The sequence below is a fragment of the Lynx canadensis genome, chromosome C2, assembly GCF_007474595.2.
Source record: "Lynx canadensis isolate LIC74 chromosome C2, mLynCan4.pri.v2, whole genome shotgun sequence".
Classification (NCBI taxonomy): Eukaryota; Metazoa; Chordata; class Mammalia; order Carnivora; family Felidae; genus Lynx; species Lynx canadensis.
Genome location: NC_044311.2, coordinates 34,140,704 through 34,166,460, shown reverse-complemented (window position 1 = coordinate 34,166,460; position 25,757 = coordinate 34,140,704). Strand labels below are relative to the sequence as shown.

General features: G+C 38.5%; 1 protein-coding gene across 8 annotated transcripts in view; it reads left to right on the top strand.

The window, feature by feature from the left end:
- CEP70 (centrosomal protein 70) overlaps nt 1–25,757 on the top strand; it is an 86,300-nt gene that overhangs the window by 19,321 nt on the left and 41,222 nt on the right. For 3 of the 8 annotated variants that reach the window (XM_030328611.1, XM_030328617.1, XM_030328608.1), the window contains exons 3-8: nt 9,031–9,121; nt 11,322–11,446; nt 14,091–14,181; nt 14,305–14,428; nt 14,778–14,958; nt 24,559–24,728. In XM_030328611.1, coding sequence (XP_030184471.1) covers nt 11,432–11,446; nt 14,091–14,181; nt 14,305–14,428; nt 14,778–14,958; nt 24,559–24,728 — 581 coding nt within the window. In that variant the 5' untranslated portion in view covers nt 9,031–9,121; nt 11,322–11,431. Of the gene's footprint in view, nt 1–5,949; nt 6,097–9,030; nt 9,122–9,552; nt 9,577–11,321; nt 11,447–14,090; nt 14,182–14,304; nt 14,429–14,777; nt 14,959–24,558; nt 24,729–25,757 lie in introns of all 8 variants that reach the window. The other 5 variants (XM_030328614.1, XM_030328610.1, XM_030328609.1 and 2 more) reach the window with 5 other exon arrangements.

Genomic DNA, 25,757 nt, shown 5'->3' with positions numbered 1-25,757 from the left:
TGCACTGGTGTTCTGGGGGAGGGGACCCTCAGTGCTGGGACTGAGGCAAGCATGACTGGGAGGGGTGGATCCACTCAAGTTTGGTATGGGGGAGCGGTGCTGGTGTAAGCAGGTTAGGTGGTGAGTGTTAGCACCTGCATTGTTTCTGTTGAAAAATTAGCTGATAGCCTTATGGGGTTTTTCTTGTATGTAACTGTTAACTTCTGGTGCTTTTATTTATTTATTAAAGTTTATTTATTTTGAGAGAGAGAGAGAAAACATGAGCAGGAGGGAGGCAGAGAGAGAGAGAGAGAGAGGGAGAGGGAGAGGGAGAGAGAGAATCCCAAGCAGGCACCATGCTGTCAGTGTGGAGCCAGATGTGTGGCTTGATCCCATGAGCCGTGAGATCATGACCTGAGTCGAAATTAAGAGTCAGAAGCTTAACCAACTGACCCACCCAGGTGTCCCGTTTTAATGTATTAAAATTCTCTTTATTATTACTTTTTGTCATTTGAACTATTATGTATTTGGTGTGGACTTCCTTGAGTCCACTTTGTTAGGGGCTTTCTGTGCTTCCTGGACCTGGATGTCTGTTTCTTTCCCCAAATTGGGGAAGTTTTCAGCTATTATTTCTTCAAGTAAATTATCTGCCCCCTTCTCTTTCCTTTTCCTCCTGAGACCCCTATTATGTGAATGATACTGTGTTTGATTATATTGCAGAGTTTCCTTCCTCTATTTTAATTTTTTATTAAACTTTTTTCTTTTTGCTATACAGTTTGGTTCCTTAACATTATCCTGTCTTCCAGATGGCTGATCTGTTCTTTTGTGTCTTTTAATCTACTGTTGATTACATCTATTGTATTGTATTTACTCTCTCTTTGTGGACGTTCTCCCTGAGTTCATTCACTTTCTCAAGTCCAGCAATTATCTTAATGACTATTACCTTGAAATCTTTGTCAGACATATTGCTTGTCTTTCTCTCATTTGTGTTTTATACTGTGATTTTTGTCTTGTTCTATTCATTTGGTACATGTTTCTGTGTCTCCTCATTTTGTCTCTCTATATTTATTTCTAAATATTAGGTAGGTCAGCTACATCTCCTGGTCTTGAAAGTAGCAGCCTCGTGAAAAGATCTTGTGGTGCTGTATAGTGCAGTCCCCCTGGTCACCAGAACCAGGCACTCCAGCGTGTCCCCTGTGTAGGCTGTGTGCACCCTTCTGTTGTGGCTGAGCTGCATTTGTTGTGGGCATGCTGGGGCCAGGGTGGAGGCGGTCGGCTCCTCACCTGACTGGCTGCAATGACTTGCTTTGCCTCCTGTGAGTGTACTGGGCATCGTTTACTCCTTGAGATGTTGAGAGGCCCAGCTACTGCCCGTGTGCTCACTGGTAGGTGGTGTTGGCATTTGACCTAGCTAGTGGCCTGCAGTTAGTGTCTGCCACACCTGCAGGCACCGTAAAGGGCAGGACTTGCTCTCTGAACAGCCAGCTAAGAGGCCCAGCTGCAGGAACTGCGGACACCCTGGTGTGTGGGTTATCTCCTCCCCTCCCAAGGGCGGGAGTCATTTTGGAGTGGCACAGTGCTGGCAGAGTTGCCTTCTGGGTATGGTAGGGCAGGAGCTGTTTTGGAGGGATGGCTGCCAAGGTGGACAAGTTGGGTGGGATGGTCTGCAGGAGAAATTGGGGCCATGGCACTCATTGATAGCAAGGTAGATGGAGACTGTTAGAACTGGCTCCCAGAAGCATCTTGATATGTAGGCTGCAGGAGACAAGGAAACATGGCACCTGTTATGGCTTTTGCTTCCAGAGAAACCTCCTGGACATATTCTAAGATTAGTTAATAAATCTCCTTCACAAATACTTTTCAAGCTGCTTGAAGGTGCTTTTCAAGCTGCTACTCCTGTGCTGTGTCTGAGTTATTTAGTATGGTTGTCTCTTTAATGGTGGGGACTGGGTTCCCTGTAGCACTCTGGCTCTCCTAGAAGTAAGCCTGCTGATTTTTAATGTTCCCGGAGTTAGCCCTGGTGTTTTCAAAGCCAGATATTACTCGATTTGTCTTCCCAGTGTGGGTTCCTAGTTCAGGGGGGTTGCCCAGTGTGGGGTCTGATCCTCTTCCTTCTCCATGCTTCTCCTGTTTGTGGTTATTCATACCAGGGGGTTGGTTCCCAACTGTGTCTCTGCCCTTTCTACCCTTTTCTATGTGACGTTCTCTCCATGACTAGCTGCAGAAGTCTTCAGGTCATTTTCAGAGTTAGTTGCAAAGCTCTAGTTGCTGCCTCAGTGTTTCTGTGGGACAAGTTGAATTCCAGATCCTCTTCTTCTGCCACCTTCCCTTGTATCCTCAGATGTAGGTCATGGGTCCACAGGCTCACTCTTTATTTGGGCATTTAAAACATAACAGAGGGAATTCAAAATGTGGAAGGACAAAAAAACAAATGGTCAGTTACCAAATCAACCAAGATTTCTAAAACAAACGAGCCTCAGTTGGGGGAGGTGGGCTGGCTCTTTATCTAGTCTTAAGGCTGGCACTGTATTTATTAGAGAGAGCCGTCTTTGAAGTGGATGCCTTTTTGAAATGGATTCCTTCACAATCAAAGCTTAAGTCAGGCACTTGCATTACAAAAACAAAAACAAACAACCCCCCCCCAAAAACCAAAAAATCCCCACAAAAAACTGTTAGAATTGACACTACGACATCTTAATTATTTTTTAAGTGTATAGTTCATTGATATTACATACATTAATAATGTGCCATCATTGCCCCCCCATCCATCTACAGAACTCTTTAAATTTTTTTTTAATGTTTGTTTATTTTTGAGAGACAGAGTGCAAGTGGGGGAGGGGCAGAGAGAGAGAGAGAGAGAGAGAGAGAGAGAGAGAAAGGGAGGGAGACACAGAATCTGAAGCAGGTTCCAGGCTCTGGGCTGTCAGATCAGAGCCCGACGCGGGACTCGAACTCACGAGCTGTGAGATCATGACCTGAGCTGAAGTTGAATGCTTAACTGACTGAGCCAACCAGGTGGTGGTGGTGGTGGTGGTGGTGGTGGTGGTGGTGGTGGTGCTGCTTGCTTGCTTCCTTCCTTCCTTCCTTCCTTCCTTCCTTCACTCAGCATGGGGCTCAAACGCAAGACCCTACGATCAAGAGTCACTTGCTCTTCCAACTGAGCCAGCCAGGCGCCCCAGAACTCTTGTCATCTTGTGCAACTAAAACTCTGTATCTATTAGATGTAGGGCCCCTGTTTCTCAAGGCCCTGCCCGGCAACTACCATTCTACTTTTGGTTGCTATGATTTTGATTACTCCAAGCAGTGTAAGTGGAGTCATTACAGCACCACAGCACCTACCTTTTTGTGACTGATTAATGTCCTCATGGTTGTAGCATATATCAAAATTTCTTTTCTATTTAAAGCTGAATAACATTCCTTGGGATGCTTGGGTGGTTCAGTCCGCTAAGAGTCTGATTCTTGATTTTGGCTCAGGTCATGGTGTCATGGTTTGTGGGTTTGAGCCCCACATGGGGCTCCATACTGACAGTGTGGAGCCTGTTGGGGATTCTCTCTCCCTTTCTCTCTGTACCTGCCCTGTCCTCTGTCTCTCTGTCTCTCTGTCTTTCTGTCTCTCTCAAAATAAATACACTTAAAAAGCTGTATAATATTTCATTGTACGGATATACCACATTATGCTTATCCATTTATCTGTTGATGAACGCTTGGGTTTCTTACACATTTTTGCTATGGTGAATAATGCCATGAACACAGATGTACAAATATCTTTTCAAGATCCTGCCTTTAATTCGTTTGAGTATATACCTAGAAGTAGAATTGCTGGGTTATATGAATATTGTTTGTTTGTTTGTTTGTTTTTTTTTTAAAGAACTACCTACTGTTGTTCATAGTGGTTGTATCATTTTACATTCTCACCAGTAGTGCACAAAGATTCCAGTTTTACCACACCCTTGCCAGTGCTTGGTACTTTTTTGTTTTTTGGAATTTTTTTTTTTTTTGATAGTAGCCTAATGGATGTGAGGTGGTATCTCTTTGTAGTTTAATTTGCATTCATCTAATAGGTGGTGATGTTACACACACTTGAAAAGTGCTTATTGGTTATTTGTATATCAAGTTCTTTGCCCATTTTTAATTTTTTATGTATTTTTTTCTTTTTAAAAAAATTTTTAAATGTTTATTTTTAAGAGAACATGAGTGAGAGAATGAGAACAAGCTGTGGAGGGCAGATAGAGGGAGACAGAGGATCCAAAGCAGGCTCTGCACTGACAGCAGGGAGCCTGATGTGGGGCTTGAACTCATGAACACAAGATCATGACCTGAGTTGAAGTTGTTTGCTCAACTGACTGAGCCATCCAGGCACCCCTGTTTATTTATTTTTAAAATAAAGTTTGTTTAGTTATTTATTTTGAGAGGGAGAGGAAGGGGGAGGAGCAGAGAAAGAGGGAGAGAGCGAGAATTCCAAGCAGGCTCTGCACTGTCAGCACAGAGCCTGATGTGGGGCTTGAACTCACAAACTGTGAGATTATGACTGAGCTGAAACCAAGAGCTGGACACTCAACTGACTGAGCCACCCAGGTGCCCCTCTTTGCCCATTTTTAAAGCAGATACATATTTTTTTGTTGTTCAGTTTTGGGATTCTCTATGTAGTCTGGATGTTAACTCTTTATCACATAAATGATTTGCAAGTATTTTCTTCCATTCAATGGGTTGCCTTTTTACTCTGTTAATAGTAGCTTTTGGGGGCGCCTGGGTGGCGCAGTCGGTTAAGCGTCCGACCTCAGCCAGGTCACGATCTCGCGGTCCGGGAGTTCGAGCCCCGCGTCAGGCTCTGGGCTGATGGCTCAGAGCCTGAAGCCTGTTTCCGATTCTGTGTCTCCCTCTCTCTCTGCCCCTCCCCCGTTCATGCTCTGTCTCTCTCTGTCCCAAAAATAAATAAACGTTGAAAAAAAAAAAAAAAGAATAGTAGCTTTTGATATGCCAAAGTTTTAATTTTTATGAAGTCCAATTTGTTTTTGCTTGTGTTGCCTGTTCCTGGTGTCATACCCAAGAAATCACTGGCAAATCCAGGGTCATGAAGCTTACCCTATGTTTTCTTCTCTAAGAGTTTTATAGTTTTGGCTCTTAAGTTTAGTTCTTTGATCCATTTTGAGTTAATTTTTTATATGGTGTTAGGTAAGGGTCCAACTTCATTCTTTCCATGTGGATGGCCAGTTTTCCCAGAACCATTTGTTGAAGACACTATACTTTCTCCATTAAATGATTTTGGCATTCTTGTTGAAAATCTTTTGACAGTATATGTGAGGAATTATTTCTAGCCTCTCTATTCTACTCCATTGGTTTATATATCTTTATGCCAGTACCACACTGTTTTGATTTCTGTAGCTTTGCAGTGCGTTTTGAAATCAGGAAGTGTAGGTCCTCCAGGTTTGTACTTTTTTCAAGATTGTCTTGGCTGTTTGTGGTCCTATGAGATTCCTTATGTATTTTAGAATGATTTTTATTATTTCTGTAAAAAATGTCATTGGGATTTCAATAGGGATTGCATTGGCTGTGTAGGCTGTTTTGGGCAGTATTGGCATTCTAATATTAAGTCTTCCAATCCATGAACATAGGATGTTTTTCCATTTATTTGTCTTTTTAATTTTTTGACAAATATTTTGCAGTTTTGATTATACAAGACTTTTTATTTTTAAGTTAAGTTTTTTATTCCTTTTGATGCTGTTGTAAGTGGAATTGTGTTCTTAATTTCCCTTTTGGATTATTTGTTAGTGTGAAGAAAGGCAACTGATCTTTGTGTGTTACATCTTTACATCCTAGTACTTCGCTGAATTCATTTATTCTAACAGGTTTTTGGGTTTTTGGTGGGCTCGTTAGCATATTCTGCATATAAGATTATATCATAATACCTATAAACAGGTATAATTTTACTTCTTCCTTTCTGATGTGGATGCCTTTTATTTCTCTTTCTAGATTAATTGCTTTGGCTAGACCTTCCAGCACTATATGGAATAGAAGTGGCGACTGCTTTGTCCCTGATCTTACAGGAAAAACTTTCAATCTTTCATGGAAGTATGATGTTCACTATATGTTTTCATTTGTGGCTTTTATTATGTTGAGGTAGATTCCTTCTATTGCTAGTTTGAGTATTTTTATCATGAGAGGGTGTTCAATTTGGTCAGATGCTTTTTCTGCATCAGTTTAGATGATCATGTGGTTTTTTTATCCTTTATTCCATTAATGCAGTCCATTACATTAATTGTTTTTCATATGTTGAACTATTATTACATTCCAGGAATAACTCCTACTTGGTTGTGGGATTCTTTTAATATGCTGTTGAATTTGGTTTACCAGTATTTCGTTGAGGATAATTGCATCAATGTGCATAAGGAATGTTGGTCTTTAGTTTTCTTGTATTGTCTTCATCTGGCTTCAGTAATAGAATAATGCTAGCCTTTAAGAATGAATTAGGGGTTGGGGTGCCTGGGTGGCTCAGTCGGTTGAGCATCTGACTTCGGCTCAGGTCATGATCTTTTGGTTCACGTCAGGCTCTGCGCAGACAGCTCAGAGCCTAGAGTTTACTTTGAATTCTGTGTCTCCCTCTCTCTCTGTCCCTTCCCCACTGATGATCTGTCTCTCTCTCAAAATAACTATTAAAAAAAAAATGAAAAAAAAAAGAATGAATTAGGGGCGCTTGGGTGGCTCAGTCAGTTAAGCGTCTGACTCTTGATTTTGGTTCAGGTCATGATCTCACAGTGAGATCAAGCCCATGAGATCAAGCCCAGTGTCAGAATTGGTGCCGAGCATGGAGCCTGCTTGAGAATCTCTCTCTCTCTCTCTCTCTCTCTCTCTCTCTCTCTCTCTGTCTCTCTGTCTCTCTGTCTCTCTGTCTCTCTGTCTTCTCTCTCTCTAAACAAACAAACAAATAAATACACATTAAAAAAAGAATGAATTAGGAGGTATTTATTCCCTTCTCTTCAGTATCTGGAAAAGTTAGAGAATAATTGGTGTTAGTTCTTTAAATGTTTGGTAGAATTCTTCAGTGAAGCCATCATTTCCAAGGCTTTGCTTTGTTGGGATTTTTCCCCTAAGTTTGTTTATTTTGAGAGAGACAGAAAGAACTAACACAACCAGTAGAGGAGCAGAGAGAGAGGGAGAGAGAGAATCCCAAGCAGGCTCTACACTGTCAATACAGAGCCTGATACAGGGCTCAAACCCAGGAACTGTGAGGTCATGCCCTCAGCCAAAATCAAGAGTTGAATGCTTAACCGACTGAGCCACCCAGGTGCCCCTGTTGGGAGATTTTTGATTACTGAATCAATCTTCATGTAAATTATAGGTCTATTCAGATTTTCTGTTTCTTTGTATTGCTCTCTTAGAATTTTTATTTCTGTATAATTGCGATTAATGTCCCCACTTTCATTTATGATTTTAGTACTTTGAGTCTTCTCTCTTTTTTTCTGTCCATTTAGCTACAGGTTTGCCTATTTTGCTGATTTTTTTTTTCAAATAACTTTTTATTTCAGTGATTTTCCTCTATTGCTTTCCTTTACCCGAGCTCTAATCCTTATTATTTCCTTTCTTTTGCTAGCTTTTTGTTCTTCTTTTTCTAGTTCCTTAAGTTGTAAAGTTAGGTTGTTAATTTGAGATTGTTCTTTTTTTTTTTAATGTTTATTTTTGAGAGAGAGAGAGAGAGAGAGAGCAAGCGAGCATAAGCAGGGGAGGGGCAGAGAGAGAGGGAGACACAGAATCTGAAGCAGGCTCCAGGCTCTGAGCTGTCGGCACAGAGCCTGACTTGGGGCTCGAACCCATGAACTGCGAGATCATGACCTGAGCTGAAGTCAGATGCTCAATTGGCTGAGCCAGCCAGGTGCCCCTGTTCTTGTTTTTTAATGTAAATGTTTATAAGTATAAATTTCTCCCTTAGCGCTGCTTTCACTGAGTCCCATAAATTTTGGTATGTTCTATTTTTCCCCCCCCCCCCCGCCTTTTTTTTTTTTTTTAAACCTATTTGATACACACAGTGTGGAGCTTGAACTCAAAATCCTGAGATCGAGAGTTGCATGCTGTACCAACTGAGCCAGCCAGGTGCCCCAAATTTAGTGTATTTTATTCAGCTTTCTTCCTTGACTTTAGAGACAGAGCTGCCTACTCTATCGTTACCATAAGTAGACTACCTATCTCATGAAATTTAGTCTTTTTTTTAAAACACTTTTATTTATTTTTTATTTTTTTTAATGTTTTTATTTTTGAGACACAGAGAGACAGAGCATGAGCAGGGGAGGGGCAGAGAGAGAGAGAGACACAGAATCTGAAGCAGGCTTCAGGCTCTGAGCTGTCAGCACAGAGCCCTATGCGGGGCTCGAACTCACGGACAGTGAGATCATGACCTGAATTGAAGTCGGACCCTCATCTGACTGAGCCATCCAGGTGCCCCTCATGAAATTTAGTCTTAAATCTAGACGTACTTATGTAAAACAACTTGTATGAAATAGTGATCTGAGTAATTTGTAGAAAAAATCTAAGCTAATATATGATGGTAAGATTAGTTTTGTTTAGCATACTTTTATTTAGTTTTTTAATGTTTATTTTTGAGAGAGAGAGAAACAGTGAGAGCAGGGGAGGGGCAGAGAGAGAGGGAGACACAGAATCCAAACTAGGCTCCAGGTTCTGAGCTGTCAGCACAGAGCCCGACGCGGGGCTGGAACTAACAAACCGTGAGATCATGACCTGAGCTGAAGTCAGATGCTTAACCGACTGAGCCACCCAGGCGCCCCTAGCATACTTTTATATAACAATAAGTACTACTAATCTATAAGTTTCTATATGCCAGGTTCTTGTTCTAAGTACTTTCTACATGTTGTATGACTTAATTTAATCTATGAGGTATATTACTGTGTTGTCTTTTACAATTGAAGAAAAAAATGCTCAAAGATGTTAATGAATTTGTTTTTGTCGTATAATTTAATAGTTAAACTAGTAGTCACTCAGTGACTACTTCAGTAGTCACCATCTGACTCTGAATGCTGAACCTCTATACTTTATTCTTTATAGTGCTACAAGAACATTTAACAAGAGGACCTAATCTAGTCATGGGATCAGGGGAGATTTCCCTGAAGAAAGAAATCTGAGCCAGGATCTGAAGGTCAAGTATGAGTTAACTAAGTGAAGAACAGGCTAAGAGTAGCCAGGCCTTGAATATGGAGAGGAATGACATTTTGAAGATTTGAAAGAGGTCCAGTGTAGTGGTTAGGAAGCTTGTCAGAATATGTAGCTTCTCACTCTTGGGGGGATTATCTTACATCCTTATTTCTGATCTTCAAGGATGTATTCTTCCCACTTTAAAATTCTGGCTGGCTCTTTTTTTTTTTCCTTTTATTTTTTTAATTTACATCCAAGTTAGTTAGCATATAGTGCAACAATGATTTCAGGAGTAGATTCCTTAATGCCCCTTACCCATTTAGCCCACCCCCTTTCCCACAACCCCTCTAGTAACCCTCTGTTTGTTCTCCATATTTAAGAGTCTCTTATGTTTTCTCTCCCTCCCCTGGCCGACTCTTGATGGTGATACAACAGGATGAACATAGTACCACCTCTGAGGTATTCCTGCCAGAAAATACTGAATCTGAATTTAATAAAGTCTCTAGATGTACAGTTTACAAGAAATATAGGGGGTAGAGATATATGTTAAATGACAAGAATACAGTAAGCCAAATCTGAAATAGGGGTAGTTTTACAGGATAGACGACCTATTTTTTCAACAAATAAATGCATGTCAAAAGAGAAAGGAGGGGGGATGGGACTGTTATAGATGAGAAAAAACTTTAGAGGGCTACATGTGGACCTTGTTTGGATCCTGATTTGGAAAATAAAAAGACATTTTTTAAAACATGGGTTTATTATATTCTTTTTTTATGTATTTCTGAAAATTTTTCTAATGAAAAGTTTAAAAACTAGCTGAAAGGTTTGTAAAGGCAGGAGGGATTAACATAGTGGGTGATTGAGTTGGTAAAAGAGACCAAAGTTGATGTCCAGCAGCAAAAGTGGCAGAATTTGAAAATTTATAACATGTTACTGAGTTTATCTGAAACTGGAAAGCTACACCCTGTAGACACATAAGGGTGATTGGTAAATTGTCTAGTTGGATTTCATTATCTGAAGCAGACCTAGAAGGGTAGAATTGTGCTTTGGAAGAAATACGACCTGGTAGCAAGGAGGCTTGCTTCTTTCCTAATCAATCCTGAGAAGATCATTTCACCAGATGGTTACCAGTATATGCTACACTGGTACAACTCTCCCGTATGCCTCCCTGCCAGCTACAAACAGCTAGAGATTTGGGATCAAACAATTTCCAAGGTCCTCTCAAGGTCTAAAAGTTCATGATGCTAATGAATGTGTGTGATTGTGCCTCTGGAAAGGAGGAATTCTACCTATATATCAACCAATACAAGAAAATTTTTTCCTATAGGATGATAGAGTCTTAGAAAACAAGAGGAAGTGATGGTAGGGTAGAGTAAATAAAAACTTTTTTGTCTCCCAAACAGAACCCTTCGCTGCTAGCCTCTGATCTATTTAGAAATAAAGACCACCTAAGAAGGTGACACTGCATTTACCTTTGGCATTAGTCAAGTGAATTGTTAGACTGACGTGTAACTTTTGGCCAGGCACATTTCTTTCAGTTTTGGGGAATCAGCTTACAAAAGATAACTTTATCAGCAGCATGTGCTTTGTACATTAGCTAGTTAATAGTTTGTGTGTGTGTGTGTGTGTGTGTGTCAAACCTCATGATGTTTTATTTCTAGAAGAGAACATCATAAGATCAGGCTTATTCTTTTTTTACATTGATTTTTTTTTAAATTTTAAGCAATCTCTACACCCAATGTGGGTCTTGAACTCAGGACCCAGAGATCAAGAGTTGCATGCTCTTCTAACTGAGCCAGCCAGGCATCCCCAAATTAGGGTTTATTCTAATCATTCTTTTCTTTTTTTTTTTTTTTTTTTTTGAAAAATGTTTGTTTTTGAGAGACAGAGACACAGCATGAGCAGGGGAGGGGCAGAGGGAGAGGGAGATAAAGAATCTGAAGCAGGCTCCAGGCTCTGAGCTGTCAGTACAGATCCTGTTAGGGGCTCAAACTCACGAACTGTGAGATCATGATTTGAGCTGAAGTTGAACACTTAACCAACTGAGCCACCCAGGTGCCCCTGTTCTAATCATTCTTAAAATCAGTTTTCTGACAAGTCATATGACTTTTGATACAGGAATGGCTTAAATTGCCAAAGAGTTATTGGTTCTTTTAAGTATAATTTCCTTTAACACCTATTGCATTTTTTCTTTTCTAATTTAGGCAACACCAGTATTTTTTACTGCCAATCTACTTCTTCGGATTTTACTTAAGATACCAAATCTCCAGCAGCCCCTAAAGCCTAGGAGTCTAGTAAATCATCAAACAGACTCATGACTGAAAAACAGGTAAACTTAAAATATTTGAAGCCAGTGTTTCGTGAAGTACGTGCCAAAGAATACTGCATTTACAAATATGAAAAATCTTTCTTAAAAGGGTTCTGTAGTAAAATAACTTTGGGAAATGTTGGGTTAAAGATTATTTAATGATTTTGTTATTGTAAGACTTCACAATACTGTCCAAAGAGAGACTTTAGTATACAGTATTTCCTACTTATTTCACATTAGTCTCACGAACAGTTCTTTAGTGTTCTGTACCACATACTTTAGAAAATGCCATTCTTTTTTTTTTTTTTTTTTTAAGAAAATGCCATTCTTAGCTCTTTTCAGAATTTGCAGTTATTCTTTCCATTAAAAGAGGTATCCAGGAACAATATGTATAATTTGATCATTTAAAATGTGTGGCATTATTTACAGAGTACTTTGTTTCTGCGAGTCATAGTAGACATCCACTGAGATGCCCACCCAGAACTTTTGGCTCCTAAACATACCTTTTTTTTTTTTTTTTTTTTTTAATGTTTATTTTTGAAGAGACAGAGACAGAGCATGAGTGGGGAAGGGGCAGACAGAGAGGGAGACACAGAATCTAAAGCAGGCTTCAGGCTCTGAGCTGTCAGCACAGAGCCCGACACGGGGCTGGAACTCAAGAACTGTGAGATGATGACCTGAGCCAAAGTCAGACACTCAACCAACTGAGCCACCCAGGTGCCCCTAAAACCGATATGTTTAATAATTTAAATTCTGGGTCATGAATCTTTGTGACCAGAAGACCTTAAAAAATAATAAGGGAAAAGATTGTGGGAGGGTGGAGAAGTACAGAAAGGATAGAGAAGGGGAGGAAAGCAGTCAAAAAGAAAGATTTGGCACTGTTATTGATAGTGCTATCATAGTTATCAGGGTAATTTGTTCCTTTTTTGTCTTGAGAGATTTCTTTAATATCTAGAGGGATTTGGATATGGAGACTAATCCTTTTATATGTATTTTGTCTGTTGCCTAATTATTAATCTTTAAGCTATTAAAATATTTAATACTATTCCACCAGTGAAAAGTATTGTATAAATTCTATTTTTTCAAGCATTTTAACATTGAAAATTCACTCAAATTACCTTTTTAAATATACTTTAGTAACTTAAATGTTTGTTTATTTTGGGGGAGAGAGAGAGAGCGTGAGTGAGCAAGGGAGCGGCAGAGAGAGGGAGAGAGAGAATCCCAAGCAGCCTCCATGCTGTAAGCACAGAGCCTGATTCAGGGCTTGATCTCACAAATGATGAGATCATGACCTGAGCTGAAATCAAGAGTTGGACACTTAACTGACTGAACCACCCAGGCACCCCTACTTTAATAACTTAAAAAGCAAGTAAATCACTTCATACAGTGATTCCAAATTGATCATTGGATTTACATCAAAAGACTGTTATAAACTGTTAATGTCATGGATATAAATGTATAATTAAATCTCTTTTCATTCTTTTTTAAAAATTTTTTAATGTTTATTTACTTTTGAGAGAGACAGACCATGAGTGGGGGAAGGGCAGAGAGAGAGAGGGGGAGACACAGAATTTGAAACAAGCTCCAGGCTCTGAGCTGTCAGCACAGAGGCTGATGCAGAGCCTGAACCCACAAACTGTGAGATCATGACCTGAGCTGAAGGCAGATGCTTAGTTGACTGAGCCACCCAGATGCCCCATGCTCTTTTCATTCTTATCTGTATTGTATGTTCTTAATTACCTTTTTCTTCCCATTATCATGTTTTTATTTACATACTCTAGAGAGTTAGGGTTCCCCTCTCAGGTTTGTGTTGTAAATACATATTTAAGAATGAGGGATACAAAGCTTGAGAGTATCTTTAAGAGTGATTCTACTAGAATCAGTTACCTAGATGGACAGACTCCTTTTTATAATTAGACCTTGTCTATTATACAAGAGACTATTAAATTACTGGCTTTGACCAGTCAGATTTAAAAAAAATTTTTTGTGACCCTACTTATTAAGTGATACTTGTTTCTGAGTGACTCAAATTTAATTTACTATTCAGTTAATATGACCTAATTTGCAGCTGTTTCTTTTGAGTAGAGCCTGGTCTGGTTCAGTTAAACAAAAAAACTCAGGTCTATTTGGTTCACTGAAATTACAAGGTATTTTTTTGTTGGTGTTTTTGTTTTACTCTATCCATTAAGGCCTTATGTATGAGTATTCTGGAATTATATAACTATGCTTATTTGCATTCTTTTTAGTCTGCTAATTTTGTCAGAAATAAGTTTAATTTTACTTATTATATGTACATAAAAATTCATATTAAAAAACTTTGGAGGGGCGCCTGGGTGGCGCAGTCGGTTAAGCGTCCGACTTCAGCCAGGTCACGATCTCGCGGTCCGTGAGTTCGAGCCCCGCGTCAGGCTCTGGGCTCATGGCTCAGAGCCTGGAGCCTGTTTCCGATTCTGTGTCTCCCTCTCTCTCTGCCCCTCCCCCGTTCATGCTCTGTCTCTCTCTGTCCCAAAAATAAATAAACGTTGAAAAAAAAAAAAAAAATTAAAAAAAAAAAAAACTTTGGAGAAAAAGTTCCATTATTCTGAAGACAAGGAAATTATGTTCAAGAGGGTATTTGTTCTCTCTATATGTTAAAGTTGATTCTTTTCTCTCCTTGTAATCATAGCAGGAAGAAGCAGAATGGGAAAGCATAAATGTGCTTTTGATGATGCATGGCTTAAAACCTTTATTTCTAGTCAAAAGAACTGATCTTAAAGGTAATCAGATCCTATTCTTGCTCATTATGGTAAAAAATGTCTTTTTCCTTTCAAAACTTTTTATCCTAAAAATTTTTTTTTGCTTTTTATTTTTATTATCTGTGTTACATTCCATAAATGTAGATTTCATCATTTTTGATAAACAGTCATCACAGAAGATGAGGCAGAATTTGAAAACATTGATGGAAGAAACAACACGTCAGCAGAACATGATCCAGGAGCTCATAGAAACTAATCAGCAGCTTAAGTAAGAAAATGGAAAAATGTCTCTTTTGAATTGTTTGTATATAAGTGATATATGCATTCTAAAAATAATTGCCTTGAAAAGAATCCAGACCTTTAATTTTCTATTTTGACATAAATGTTAAGTTTAAATATTTTTGTATTTTAATATTTTTAATAGATAATTCTTTCAGTAATAGCTTAGCTTAGGTGTGTAATAGTGTCCTATATTTCTTATATTGGTTTGTGTTATATGATGGAAATTTTAAGAATGCAAAGAAATTTTAGAAATTCATTATGTTGTTAGATGGGTATGTTTGTTGATGTGATTTTACTTTTATAACTAAGGGAAGGAATTGTGTGTCTGTTATTAGAAATGAACTTCAGCTAGAACAGAGCCGAGCAACCGATCAGGAACAACGAGCTAATGACTTGGAACAAATTATGGAGTGTGTGAAATCCAAAATTGGTGAATTGGAGGATGAATCCATAAATAGGGTTAGCCAGCAACAGAATAAAATAAAAGATCTTCAAAAGGAGCATAAAGCTTTACAGGTATTAATTGTGTTTTCTTACATGATAGTACTAAAACGGCTCATTAAGGTCAAGGTGACCTCTGTGTTGTTGCTTTAATTCAGTGGACTTTATCTTATTGACCTATCACTGTTGCCTTCTTAAAATTCTTTCTTTCTTTGGTTTCCAGGATGTCCTCTCCTCTGGTTTTCCTTTTGGTCATTCTTCAGTTCCTTTGCTGGTTTTTATCTCTCTATCCTCTTAGTGCTGGGACTCCCCAGTACTCATTTCTTAGATCTTTTATATTTCCTATATATTCTGACTCAGATGTTCAGCCTAATTCATAGCGTAAATTCATTTGTAATTTAAATCTGTAGCCCAGGCATCTTCCCTTAGTTCCAGACTGATACCTTGCAGCCTATTTGATATCTCTACTGGATGTCTAATAGATATCTAGAATTTTATGTGTCTAAAAATGTATTCCTGGATTTCTTCCCAAAACTTTTAATTTTTTTTTAGTCTCCACTCCGGTCCAAGTCACCTTCATTTCTCTTCTACCCCTCTGTTGGTCTCTCTTGTTTCCACCCTTGCCTTTTTCAGTGTCTTTTTGAACATAGTAACTCAGAAGCCCCTAATGGCTTTCCTTTTTCTTTAGAGGAGAATCAAAAAGTCTTAACATGGCCTCTAAGGTCCTACATATGTGGCTACCTGTTACTTTCTGATTTCATCTGGTGTACTCCTTGTTTATTTCTACTCCAGCCACACTCATGTTCCTGTTCTTCCTTGAACATTTTCCTTGATCATCCTCACCTCAGGGCCTTTGTACATTTTGTTCTTTCTTTTCCCTTTGCCCTGCATGCTCTTCTCTCTCTCCTTTCTCAGTGTCACCAAGAGTTAGCTGCATGGCTTGTTCTCTCTGTCCTTTCTTGGATGTTACCATCTCTCAGGAATTTCTTCCTTGACTACTTTACTTACAGTTGCCAATCCCATCCGCCACACTTCATACTCCTTCCTTGATTTATGTTTTATCCATAGTTCTTACCACTGTCCAACATCCTAACATACTATATATAAACAAGTAGTTTTGTTTATATATTTCCCTGTGTTAGAATGTAAGCTCCATGAAGGCAAATATTTTTGTCTATTTTGTTTAGGCTAAAAGAGTACCTATTATTAGTAGGAGTAAATGCTCAAATATTTGTTACTGAATTAGATTTATGTAATGTTTTTATGGAATATCCTTTGTGATTATTATAAGTTGTTTGGTTACTTTTCTTTTTATAAAAATAGCAGTATTTTAACACTGAAGGCTTAATTTCCCAATTTTAAGAAATCGTTACTTTATTAAAAAAATTTTTTTTATTTTTTTATTTATTTTTGAGAGCAAGAGAAAGAGCATGAGCCGGGGAGGGGCAGAAAGAGAGGGAGACAGAGAAACTGAAGCAGGCTCCAACTGGCAGCACAGAGCCCGATGCAGGGCTCAAACTTAGAAACTGTGAGATCATGACCTGAGCCGAAGTCAGACTCTCAAGCGACCAAACCACCCAGGCGCCCCTATTTTATTTTATTTTTAAATGTTTATTTATTTATTTTGAGAGAGAGCACATGGGCGAGTGCAGGGAGGGGAAGAGAGAGAGGGAGAGAGGAATCCCAAGTAGGCTCCAAGCCCAGTGCCGAGCCCCACACAGGGCTCATGAGATCACGAGCTGAGCCATAATCAAAAGTTGGCTGCTTGGGGCGCCTGGGTGGCGCAGTCGGTTAGGCGTCCGACTTCAGCCAGGTCACGATCTCGCGGTCCGCGAGTTGGAGCCCCGCGTCAGGCTCTGGGCTGATGGCTCAGAGCCTGGAGCCTGTTTCCGATTCTGTGTCTCCCTCTCTCTCTGCCCTTCCCCCGTTCGTGCTCCGTCTCTCTCTGTCCCAAAAAAATAAATAAACGTTGAAAAAAAAAATTAAAAAAAAAAAAAAAAAAGTTGGCTGCTTAACCAACTGAGCTACCCAAGCACCCCTATTTGAGAGTCTCTTATGGTTTCCTCCCTCTCTGTTTTTATCTTCCTTTGTTTTTCCTTCCCTTTTGTTTCTTAAATTTAACATGTGAGTGAAATCATGATGTTGGTCTTTCTCTGACTTATTTCGCTTAGCATAATACATTCTAGTTCCATCCACATTTTTGTAGATGGCAGGATTTCGTTCTTTTTGATCACCAAGTAATAATCCATTGTATATATATACCATATCTTTATTCATCAGTTGACGGACATTTTGGCTCCTTTCATAATTTGACTATTGTTGATAGCGCTGCTATAAACACTGGGGTGCACATGCCCCTTCGAATCAGTATTTTTGTATCCTAGTAGTGTAATTGCACTAATATTTGAGGAACCTCCCTACTGTTTTCCAGAGTGGCTGTACCGGTTTGCATTCTCACCAACAATGCAAAAGAGATCCTCTTTCTCCGCATCCTTGCCAACATCTGTTGTTGCCTGAGTTGTTAACGTTAGTCATTATGACAGGTGTGAGGTGGTATCTCATTGTGATCTTGATCTTTTTTGTACTTGTTGATGTTGATATTTTTTGTACTTGGGCTGATTTGTGCCCCAGTATGTACTCTATTCTGGAGAATGTATCATGCGTACTTCTGAAGAATGTGTATTCCAATGCTTTAGGATGAAATGTTCTGAATGTATGTTAAGTCCATCTAGTCCAGTGTGTCATTCAAGCCATTGTTTCCTTGGTTTTCTGTTTAGATGATCTGTCCATTGCTGTAAGTGGGGGTGTTGAAGGTCCCCTACTATTATGGTATCATTATCACTGAGTTTCTGTATGTTTGTGATTGGTTTGTATGTTTGGGTGCTCCACATTGGCATAGATGTTTATAAGTGTTAGGTCTTCTTGGTGGATAGACCCCTTAATTATGCTATAAAGCCCTTCTTCATCTTGTTACAATGTTTATTTTAAAATCTAGATTGTCTAAGTGTGGCTACTCCATGATAGATGGTTCTCCATCCCATTACTTTCAATCTGAAGGTGTCTTTAGGTCTAAAATGGGTCTCTTGTAAACAGGATATAGATGGATCTTGTTTCCTTATCCATTTTCTTACCCTGTGTCTTTTGATTGGAGCGTTGAGTCCATTGACATTTAGAGTGAGTACTGAAAGATACTAATTATTGCCATTGTGTTGCATGTAGAGTTGGGAGTTTCTGGTGGTGGTCTGTAGACCTAAACTTTTTTAAAGTCAGCAAGACATGCAGAATACATAACTGGGTTATATGTACTAAAATCTAAATAGGGAGGAAAGAGATAGGAAGGAAATGGACATTTCATGTGGCACAGGCTATTAAAATTGTTCTTGGTGGGAGATTGTGTGCTGTGTGAATGGAGGTCTTGTTCTTGGGTTCCCCATGAAAGATTTATATAAGAATCCGCACTCAAATAAAGACAGCCAGAAGAAAGTAGCAAGCACAAAGCAGTTTATTAAATAGGACAATATGCTGTCAAGATGGGACAGCAGGCAGGCCCAAGGTGGCAATGGCACTGGAGTTAGGGCTATCTTTTCTTTTTATGGTTGCATAGGTTACAGGTAGTGACTATAGTGGTCTCTGACTGAGGTTTCCAGTCATTTAAGGGACTCCTCCAATAGGGAGGGGAAGTTTTTGGTCCTACGGGGTGCTTGCCAGAACTGTCATGGCTGTTTTCCCTCACAGGAGTGAGGGGTGCTGAAACTGCAGTTAAAATATAGTATAATGAAGTTCTAGGTTATTGCAGGCCACAGACTCACAAGGAGAGCACCTGCTGTTCTTGATCTGATAGCCCTGGAAGGTGGGGAAACTGGAAGCACTGTTTACCACCATCCTTACCTCCAGCTCATATCTAACTACCCTTTCAAAATCATTGATATGTAATCATCTTTCACTGAACATAACTATTTCAAGATTCATTCATGTTGCTGGTTGTATCAGTAGTTTATTACTTTTTATTACTGACAAGTATTCCATTGTGTGGATATGCCACAGTGTATTGACCTGTTAGTGTGTATTTGAGTTGTTTCTAATTTCTAACTATTAAAAATAGAGCTTATGAATATTTGTGTTCAAGTGTTTCTGTGGACATAGGCTTTCATTTCTCTTTGGTAGATATCTAAGACTAGAATTGCTGAGTTGTATGGTAAGCATATATTTAACTTTGTAAGAAACTGCCTGTGACTTGTCTTAATTTTTTTCATAGTTTTCAAAGAGCTTAAGTTCTAAATTTTGATGAAGTTTAATTCTATCAGGTTTTTTTTTTCAACGTTTATTTATTTTTGGGACAGAGAGAGACAGAGCATGAATGGGCGAGGGGCAGAGAGAGAGGGAGACACAGAATCGGAAACAGGCTCCAGGCTCTGAGCCATCAGCCCAGAGCCCGACACGGGGCTCGAACTCACAGACCGCGAGATCGTGACCTGGCTGAAGTCGGACGCTTAACCGACTGCGCCACCCAGGCGCCCCTCTATCAGGTTTTTTAAAAATAGCTTATGCTTTTGGTTTGTATCTTAAAAAATGATCCCTAGCTCAAGGTTATAATATCTAATTGTTATACCACCATTTTTTAGAAAGAGTATCCTGCCTCTGCCACATGGCCTTTGTACTTTTAGCCGAAATGAATTGTTGTATGTGTGGCTCTACTTCTGGACACTGGTTTCATTAATGTATGTATTATGTATCTGTCTTTATGGAAGTACCACACTGTTTTGATGATGGTCACTCTTGTAATCAGGCACTGTAAGTCTTCTACATTTTTCTTTGTCAATGTTGTGTTCACTATTTTAGGTCTTTTGCATTTCTTTGTGAATTTTCTAATTGTTGATTTCCAGAAAAAAAGCCTGCTGGGATTGAATACATAGATCAATTTGGGGAGAACGGCATCTTAACAGTATTGAATGTTATGATCCATGAACATGCTGTTTCTATTTGTTTAAGTCTTTAATTTCTCTCAGCAGTGTTTTGTAATTTGGGATACTCTGGCCTTTCACATATTTTATCAGATTTAGCTCTGAGTATCCAATATTTTAATGGTATTGTAGATGATTTTATTGTAGATAGATGTATTGTAGATGATTGTTTACTAAAAAATAAAATCTTAAAAAAATAAAAATAAAAAACTTAATCTCTACACCTACCTTGGGTCTCAAGCTCACAACCCTGGGATCAAGTTGCACACACTTCCGATGGAGCCAGCCAGACACCCCGATTTTCTGTTTAATTTATTAATGTTCATTGCTTGTTTATAGAGATAAATTGATTTTCGCCCTTTTTTTTTGTTGTATATCGTCATACAGAACATAAAACTTAACCATTTTAAAGTATACACTTGAGTAGCATTAAATACATTCCTGTTGTGCAACTGTCCTCACCATCCATCTACAGAACTTTTTTCATCTTCCCAAACTGAAATTTCATACTCATGAAACAGTAACTCCTCATTCTTTGCTCCCTGCAGCTCCTGACAACCATCATTCTACTTTGTCTTATTATTGACCATTCTAGTTACCTCATATAAGTGGAATAATACAGTATTGGTCCTTTTGTGACTGGCTTATTTCATTTTACCGTAATGTCTTCAAGATTTATCCATGTTGTAGCATGTTGGGATTTCCTTTCTCTTTAAAGCCTGATAACATTCTGTTGTGTGTATATACCACATTTTGTTTATCCATTCATCCATCAATAGACACTTGGATTGTTTTCATCTTTTGGCTATTGTGAATAATCCCGCTATGAACGTGGATGTACAAATGTCTATTCGAGTCCCTGCTTTCAGTTGTTTGGGTTATATACCCAGAAGTGGAATTGCTTGGTCATATGGTAAATTTATGTTTAATTTTTTCTTGAACTGCAATATATTCTCTGAAGTTGCTACACTATTTTACATTTCTACCAGCAAGGCACAAGATTTCCCCACATCCTTACCTACATTTGTTATTTTTTATTTTTGTTGTATTTTTAATAGTAGCCATTTTAATTGGTGTGAAGTGGTATCTTATTCTGGTTTTAATTTGCATTTTACTAATGGTCTGTGATGTTGAGCATCTTTTCATGTGCTTATTGGTCATTTGTATATGTTCTTTAGAGAAATGTCTATTCAAGTCCTTTTCTTGTTTTTTTATTGGATTTTGTTGTTGAGTAGTTGGAGTTGTTTATTGATTGATTGATTGATTTTTTAACATTTATTTATTTTTGGGAGACAGAGCATGAGCAGGGGAGGGGCAGAGAGAGGGAGACACAGAATCTGAAGCAGGCTCCAGGCTCCGAGCTGTCAGCACAGAACCTGATACGGGGCTTGAGCTCACAAACCGCGAGTTCGTGCCCTGAGCCGAAGTCGGATGCTTAACCAACTGAGCCACCCAGGTGCCCCTGGAGTTGTTTATTTTGGATACTGACTCTTATCCTATGTACTTTTGAAAATATTTTCTTATTTTGTTGGTTGTCCTTTGATAGACAAAAGTTTTAAGTTTGGAGAAAGTCAATTTATCTGTTTTTTTTTTTTCTCTTGTGCTTTTTGTGTCTTATCCAAGAAATGATTGCCAAATCCAGTGTCACTAAGCTTTTGTCCTATGTTTTCTTCTAAGAATTTTATAATTTTATCTTGTACCTTTAGATCTTTGATCCATTTTAAGTTAATTTTTGTATATGGTGTTAGATAAGGGTCCAACTTAATTCTTTAGTATGTAGATACCCAGTTTTCCCAACATTATTTGTTGAACAAGGCCTGTTCTCTTCCCTTTGAATGGTTTTGGTACCCTTGTTGAAAAAAAATTTGATCATGTATCCACAGGATTATTTCTGGGCTTTCTCTGTTCTACTCTGTTGGTATATACCAGTATCACACTGTTTTGATTACTATAGTTTTGTGATAAGCTTTGAAATCAGGAAGTTGAAGAACCTTAACTTTCTTCCTTTTTTAAGATTGTTTTGGCTGTGTAAGATCTCTTGAGATTCCATGTGAACTTTAGGACATATTTTTCTGTTTCTGCAAAAAAAAAATGTCATTGGAATTTTGATAGTGATTGCATTGAGTCTCTAGATCACTTAGGGTAGTATTGACCTCTAAACAATATTAAGTCTTCCAATCTGTGAATACAGAATGTCTTGACATTCATTTGTGTTGTCTTCACTTTCCTTCAGCAACTTTTTATAATTTCAATGTATGTCTTTTGTCTTCTTGGTTTATTTCTATTTTATTCTTTTCGATCTATTGTAAATGGAATTGTTTTCTTACTTTCCCTTTTGGATTGTTCATTGTAAATACAGAAATGCAATTGAGCGGTGTCTGGGTGGCTCATTCGGTTGAGCATCTGACTCTTGGTCCTGGCTCAGGTCACGATCTCGTGGTTTGTGAGATTGGGCCCCATGTGGGGCTCTGCACCAACAGCCTGGATCCTGGTTAGGATTCTCCCTCCCTCTCTGCCCTTCCTTCGCACGCACGCTCTCTCTCTTTCTGTCTCTCTCTCTCTCTTTCTCTCTCTCAAAACAAAAAACAAGAAATGCAATTGATTTTTCTGTGTTGACTTTGTATGTTTCTACATTGCCGAATTCGTTTATTCTAACAGGTTTCTTTTTGTGCACACTTTAAGTTTTCTGCATATAGCACCATATCATCTACAAACATACTTCTACCTCTTTCTAAAATGGATGCCTTTTATTCCATTTCTTGGCTGATTACTCTGATAAGGACTTCCAGTACTATGTGGAATACAATTAACGAATGCAGGCATCTTTGCCTTGTTTCTGATCTTAGAGGAAAAGCTTTCAGTCTGTCACTATTGAGTATGATGTTCACTCTAGGTTTTTCATAAATGGCTTTTTAAAATTTTTAAAAATGTTTCATTTACTTTTAAGACAGAGAGAGACAGAGCATGAGTAGGGATGGGGCAGAGAGAGGGAGACACAGAATCTGAAGCAGGCTCCAGGCTCTGAACTGTGATCACAGAGCCCAGTGCAGGGCTCAAACTCACTAAATGTGAGATCATGACCTGAGCCAAAGTCGGACACTTAACCAACTGAGCCACCCAGGTGCCCCATAAATGGCTTTTATTATGTTGAGAATGTTTCGTTCTGTTCCTGGTTTGCTGAGTGTTTTATCATGAAAGGGTGTTGGATTTTGTCAAATGCGTTTTCTACATCAATTAAGATGATCATATGTTTTTTTTTTTCCTTTCAATCTGTTAATGTGGTGTAGTACATTGATTTTTCATATGATGGGTCATTTCTGCATTCTAGGAATAGATGTGGCTTGGTCCTGGTATACAATCCTTTTAATATGTTAAGGAATTTGGTTTGCTAGAGTTTTGTCGGAGATTATCCACATTAGTGTGTATAATGGATATTGGTTTGTGGTTCTCTTCTCTTGTGTTGTCTTGCTTGGTATCAGGATAATGTTGGCCTCATAGAATGACTTAGGAGAGATACAGTTCATGGTTGTATATTGCTCTTAACACCTGCAACCTTGCAAAACTGATGATTAGTTCTGGTTTCATTGCTAATGTATAGATAGAGGTGGAACTGGGACATTTATCACTTGGCTCTAAAGCAACTGCCTGACTTCCAGTTGGGGGCTGAGGGAGATGATCACTGGTTACTGGGAGATGTTGTAGTATCAGAAGCTGAGTCCCCTTTTCCCCTTGAGGCTATCTAAGTCTCAGTAAACTTGACACTATGGGCAGGTGAACATGTGCTTAGACAAGTCATTCTCTTTTGAAAATGGTATGTCTTAGTTATAGGCAGGTTAGGTGGGGATGGAGTTTCTCACTGAGTTTAATGAAAAGTGTATTAATAACAGCAATGATAGTGCTGTTGATAATGAGCTTTCAAAGGACATTGAAGGATTGAAGGTAGGGAATAAGAGAAAACCAGGCCAGTGATATTTCATTGAAGACAAGCAAGAGAGTGTCCAAGATTTATATTCCTTTGTATAAATCTTGGGGTATATATTATTTCTTAATAATCCTTGTTAGGGACTTCCTCTGAGTTTGTTGCCTCTCATATTGCACGAGTGCCTAAATTGATCGAATTATCTGAAATCTTGAATTATCATTGATCACTAAATCTGAATTTTAGGGGCACTTGGGTGGCTATCCAACTTGATTTCTGCTCAGGTCGTGATCTCAAGGTCATGTGATCAAGTCACATTTCAGGCTCTGTTGTTGGGCTCTGTGCTGGGTGTGGAGCCTGCTTAAGATTCTCTCTTTCTCCTCCTGCCTCTGTCCCTCCCTAGCTCACGTGTGCATGTATGCTCTTTCTCAAAAAAAAAAAAAAGAAAGAAAACTAAATTTTAAATCCTGGTTTTTGTTAAATCCAATTTGTTAATATTGGTTGTTTCCTGATTATTATTTTCATCTATGAAATTATATCATTTTTATGGACATACTTGAGTTCCTTTACTTACTACCCAAACTTGAATAGACCCAATTAATTATAGTTTCCCTATTGTTTGATTTTTTTTTCTGTTTATGACTTACTAATGTCCTTGGAGCTTGCACCCATGTGAAAACAGTTGTTAAAAGTTCTTGAATGAAGCATCTTGATAGAAGCTGTGTACAATGTTATTAGGGCAGCATGTCCTAGAGGTACATATTGTGATTATGTTTTTTGAAAAATTTCTTACAGGCAAAATGTCAGCATTATAAGAAAAAACAAATGGAGCAACAAGAGACCATTGCTTCTTTGCAAAAGGATATCTATAGATTAACAAAAGAGGAGGAAGAGCGCATTGTCACTCAAAACAGAGTGTTTGCTTATCTCTGCAAAAGAGTTCCTCATACCATCTTGGATAGACAGTAATGTTTCCTACATAAATTCATATGTGTAGTTTTATTCATTATCATTTTTTAAAACACATTTTATCTTGGGAGTGGTTATATCTCTTATAAACTAGAGGAGTCTTGCTCCTTTTGTTCCCTGCTTATTTTCCCCCCAAAATGTCATTGACTTGTTGAAGAAACTGGTCATTTGTTTTGGAAACTGGTTTATGCTAGATTTGCTTTCTTATTATGTCATTGAACTTACTCTTCTGTCTCCTGTATTTCCTCTAAACTGGAATTTAGGGCTAAATTTAGATACAAATATTTTTGGCAGGGGTGCCTGGGTGGCTCAGTCATATAAGCATCCAACTCTTTGTTTTTATTCAGGCTGTGATCTCACAGTTGTGAGATGGAGCCCCATGTTAGGCTCTGCCCTGACAGCACAGAGTCTGCTTGGGATTCTCTGTCTTGCAAAATAAATAAACTCACTCTCTCTCAAAATAAATAAATAAACTTAAAAAAAAAAGAAAAAATATTTTTGGCAAAATACTTCCATAGGTGGTATTGCTTCTAATTGTAACATATTAGGCACATACTGTCTTGTTGACTTACTCTTAGGGATACTAGATTGTTGGGGTTAAATAGTAATATAATCTTTCCACTATAAAATTCCCCATCATCTCTTCATCTAATGGTTTCACCCAATTGATGATTTTGCAAAATGGTGATTTTTCAATTCTACTGTTGTTGTTGTTGTTGTTGTTGTTGTTGTTGTTTAATTCTTTCATAAAAAAAGAATCTTTCCTATTGACTAGGGGCTGTTTAGTTGCCTTATGTGGTTTGTTACAGGGAAGATAGAATTAATGTTCAGTTTTTTCATTTTACTTCCTACTTTTTCTTTTTAAAAAAATTTTTTAGAGTTTATTTATTTTGAGAGAGAGAAAGCTAGCAGAGGAGGGGCAGAGAGGGAGACAGAGTCCCAAGCAGAGGCTTGAACTCACAAAATGTGAGATCTTCATAACCTGAGCTGGAATCAAGAGGTAGATGCCCAACGAGCTGAGCCAC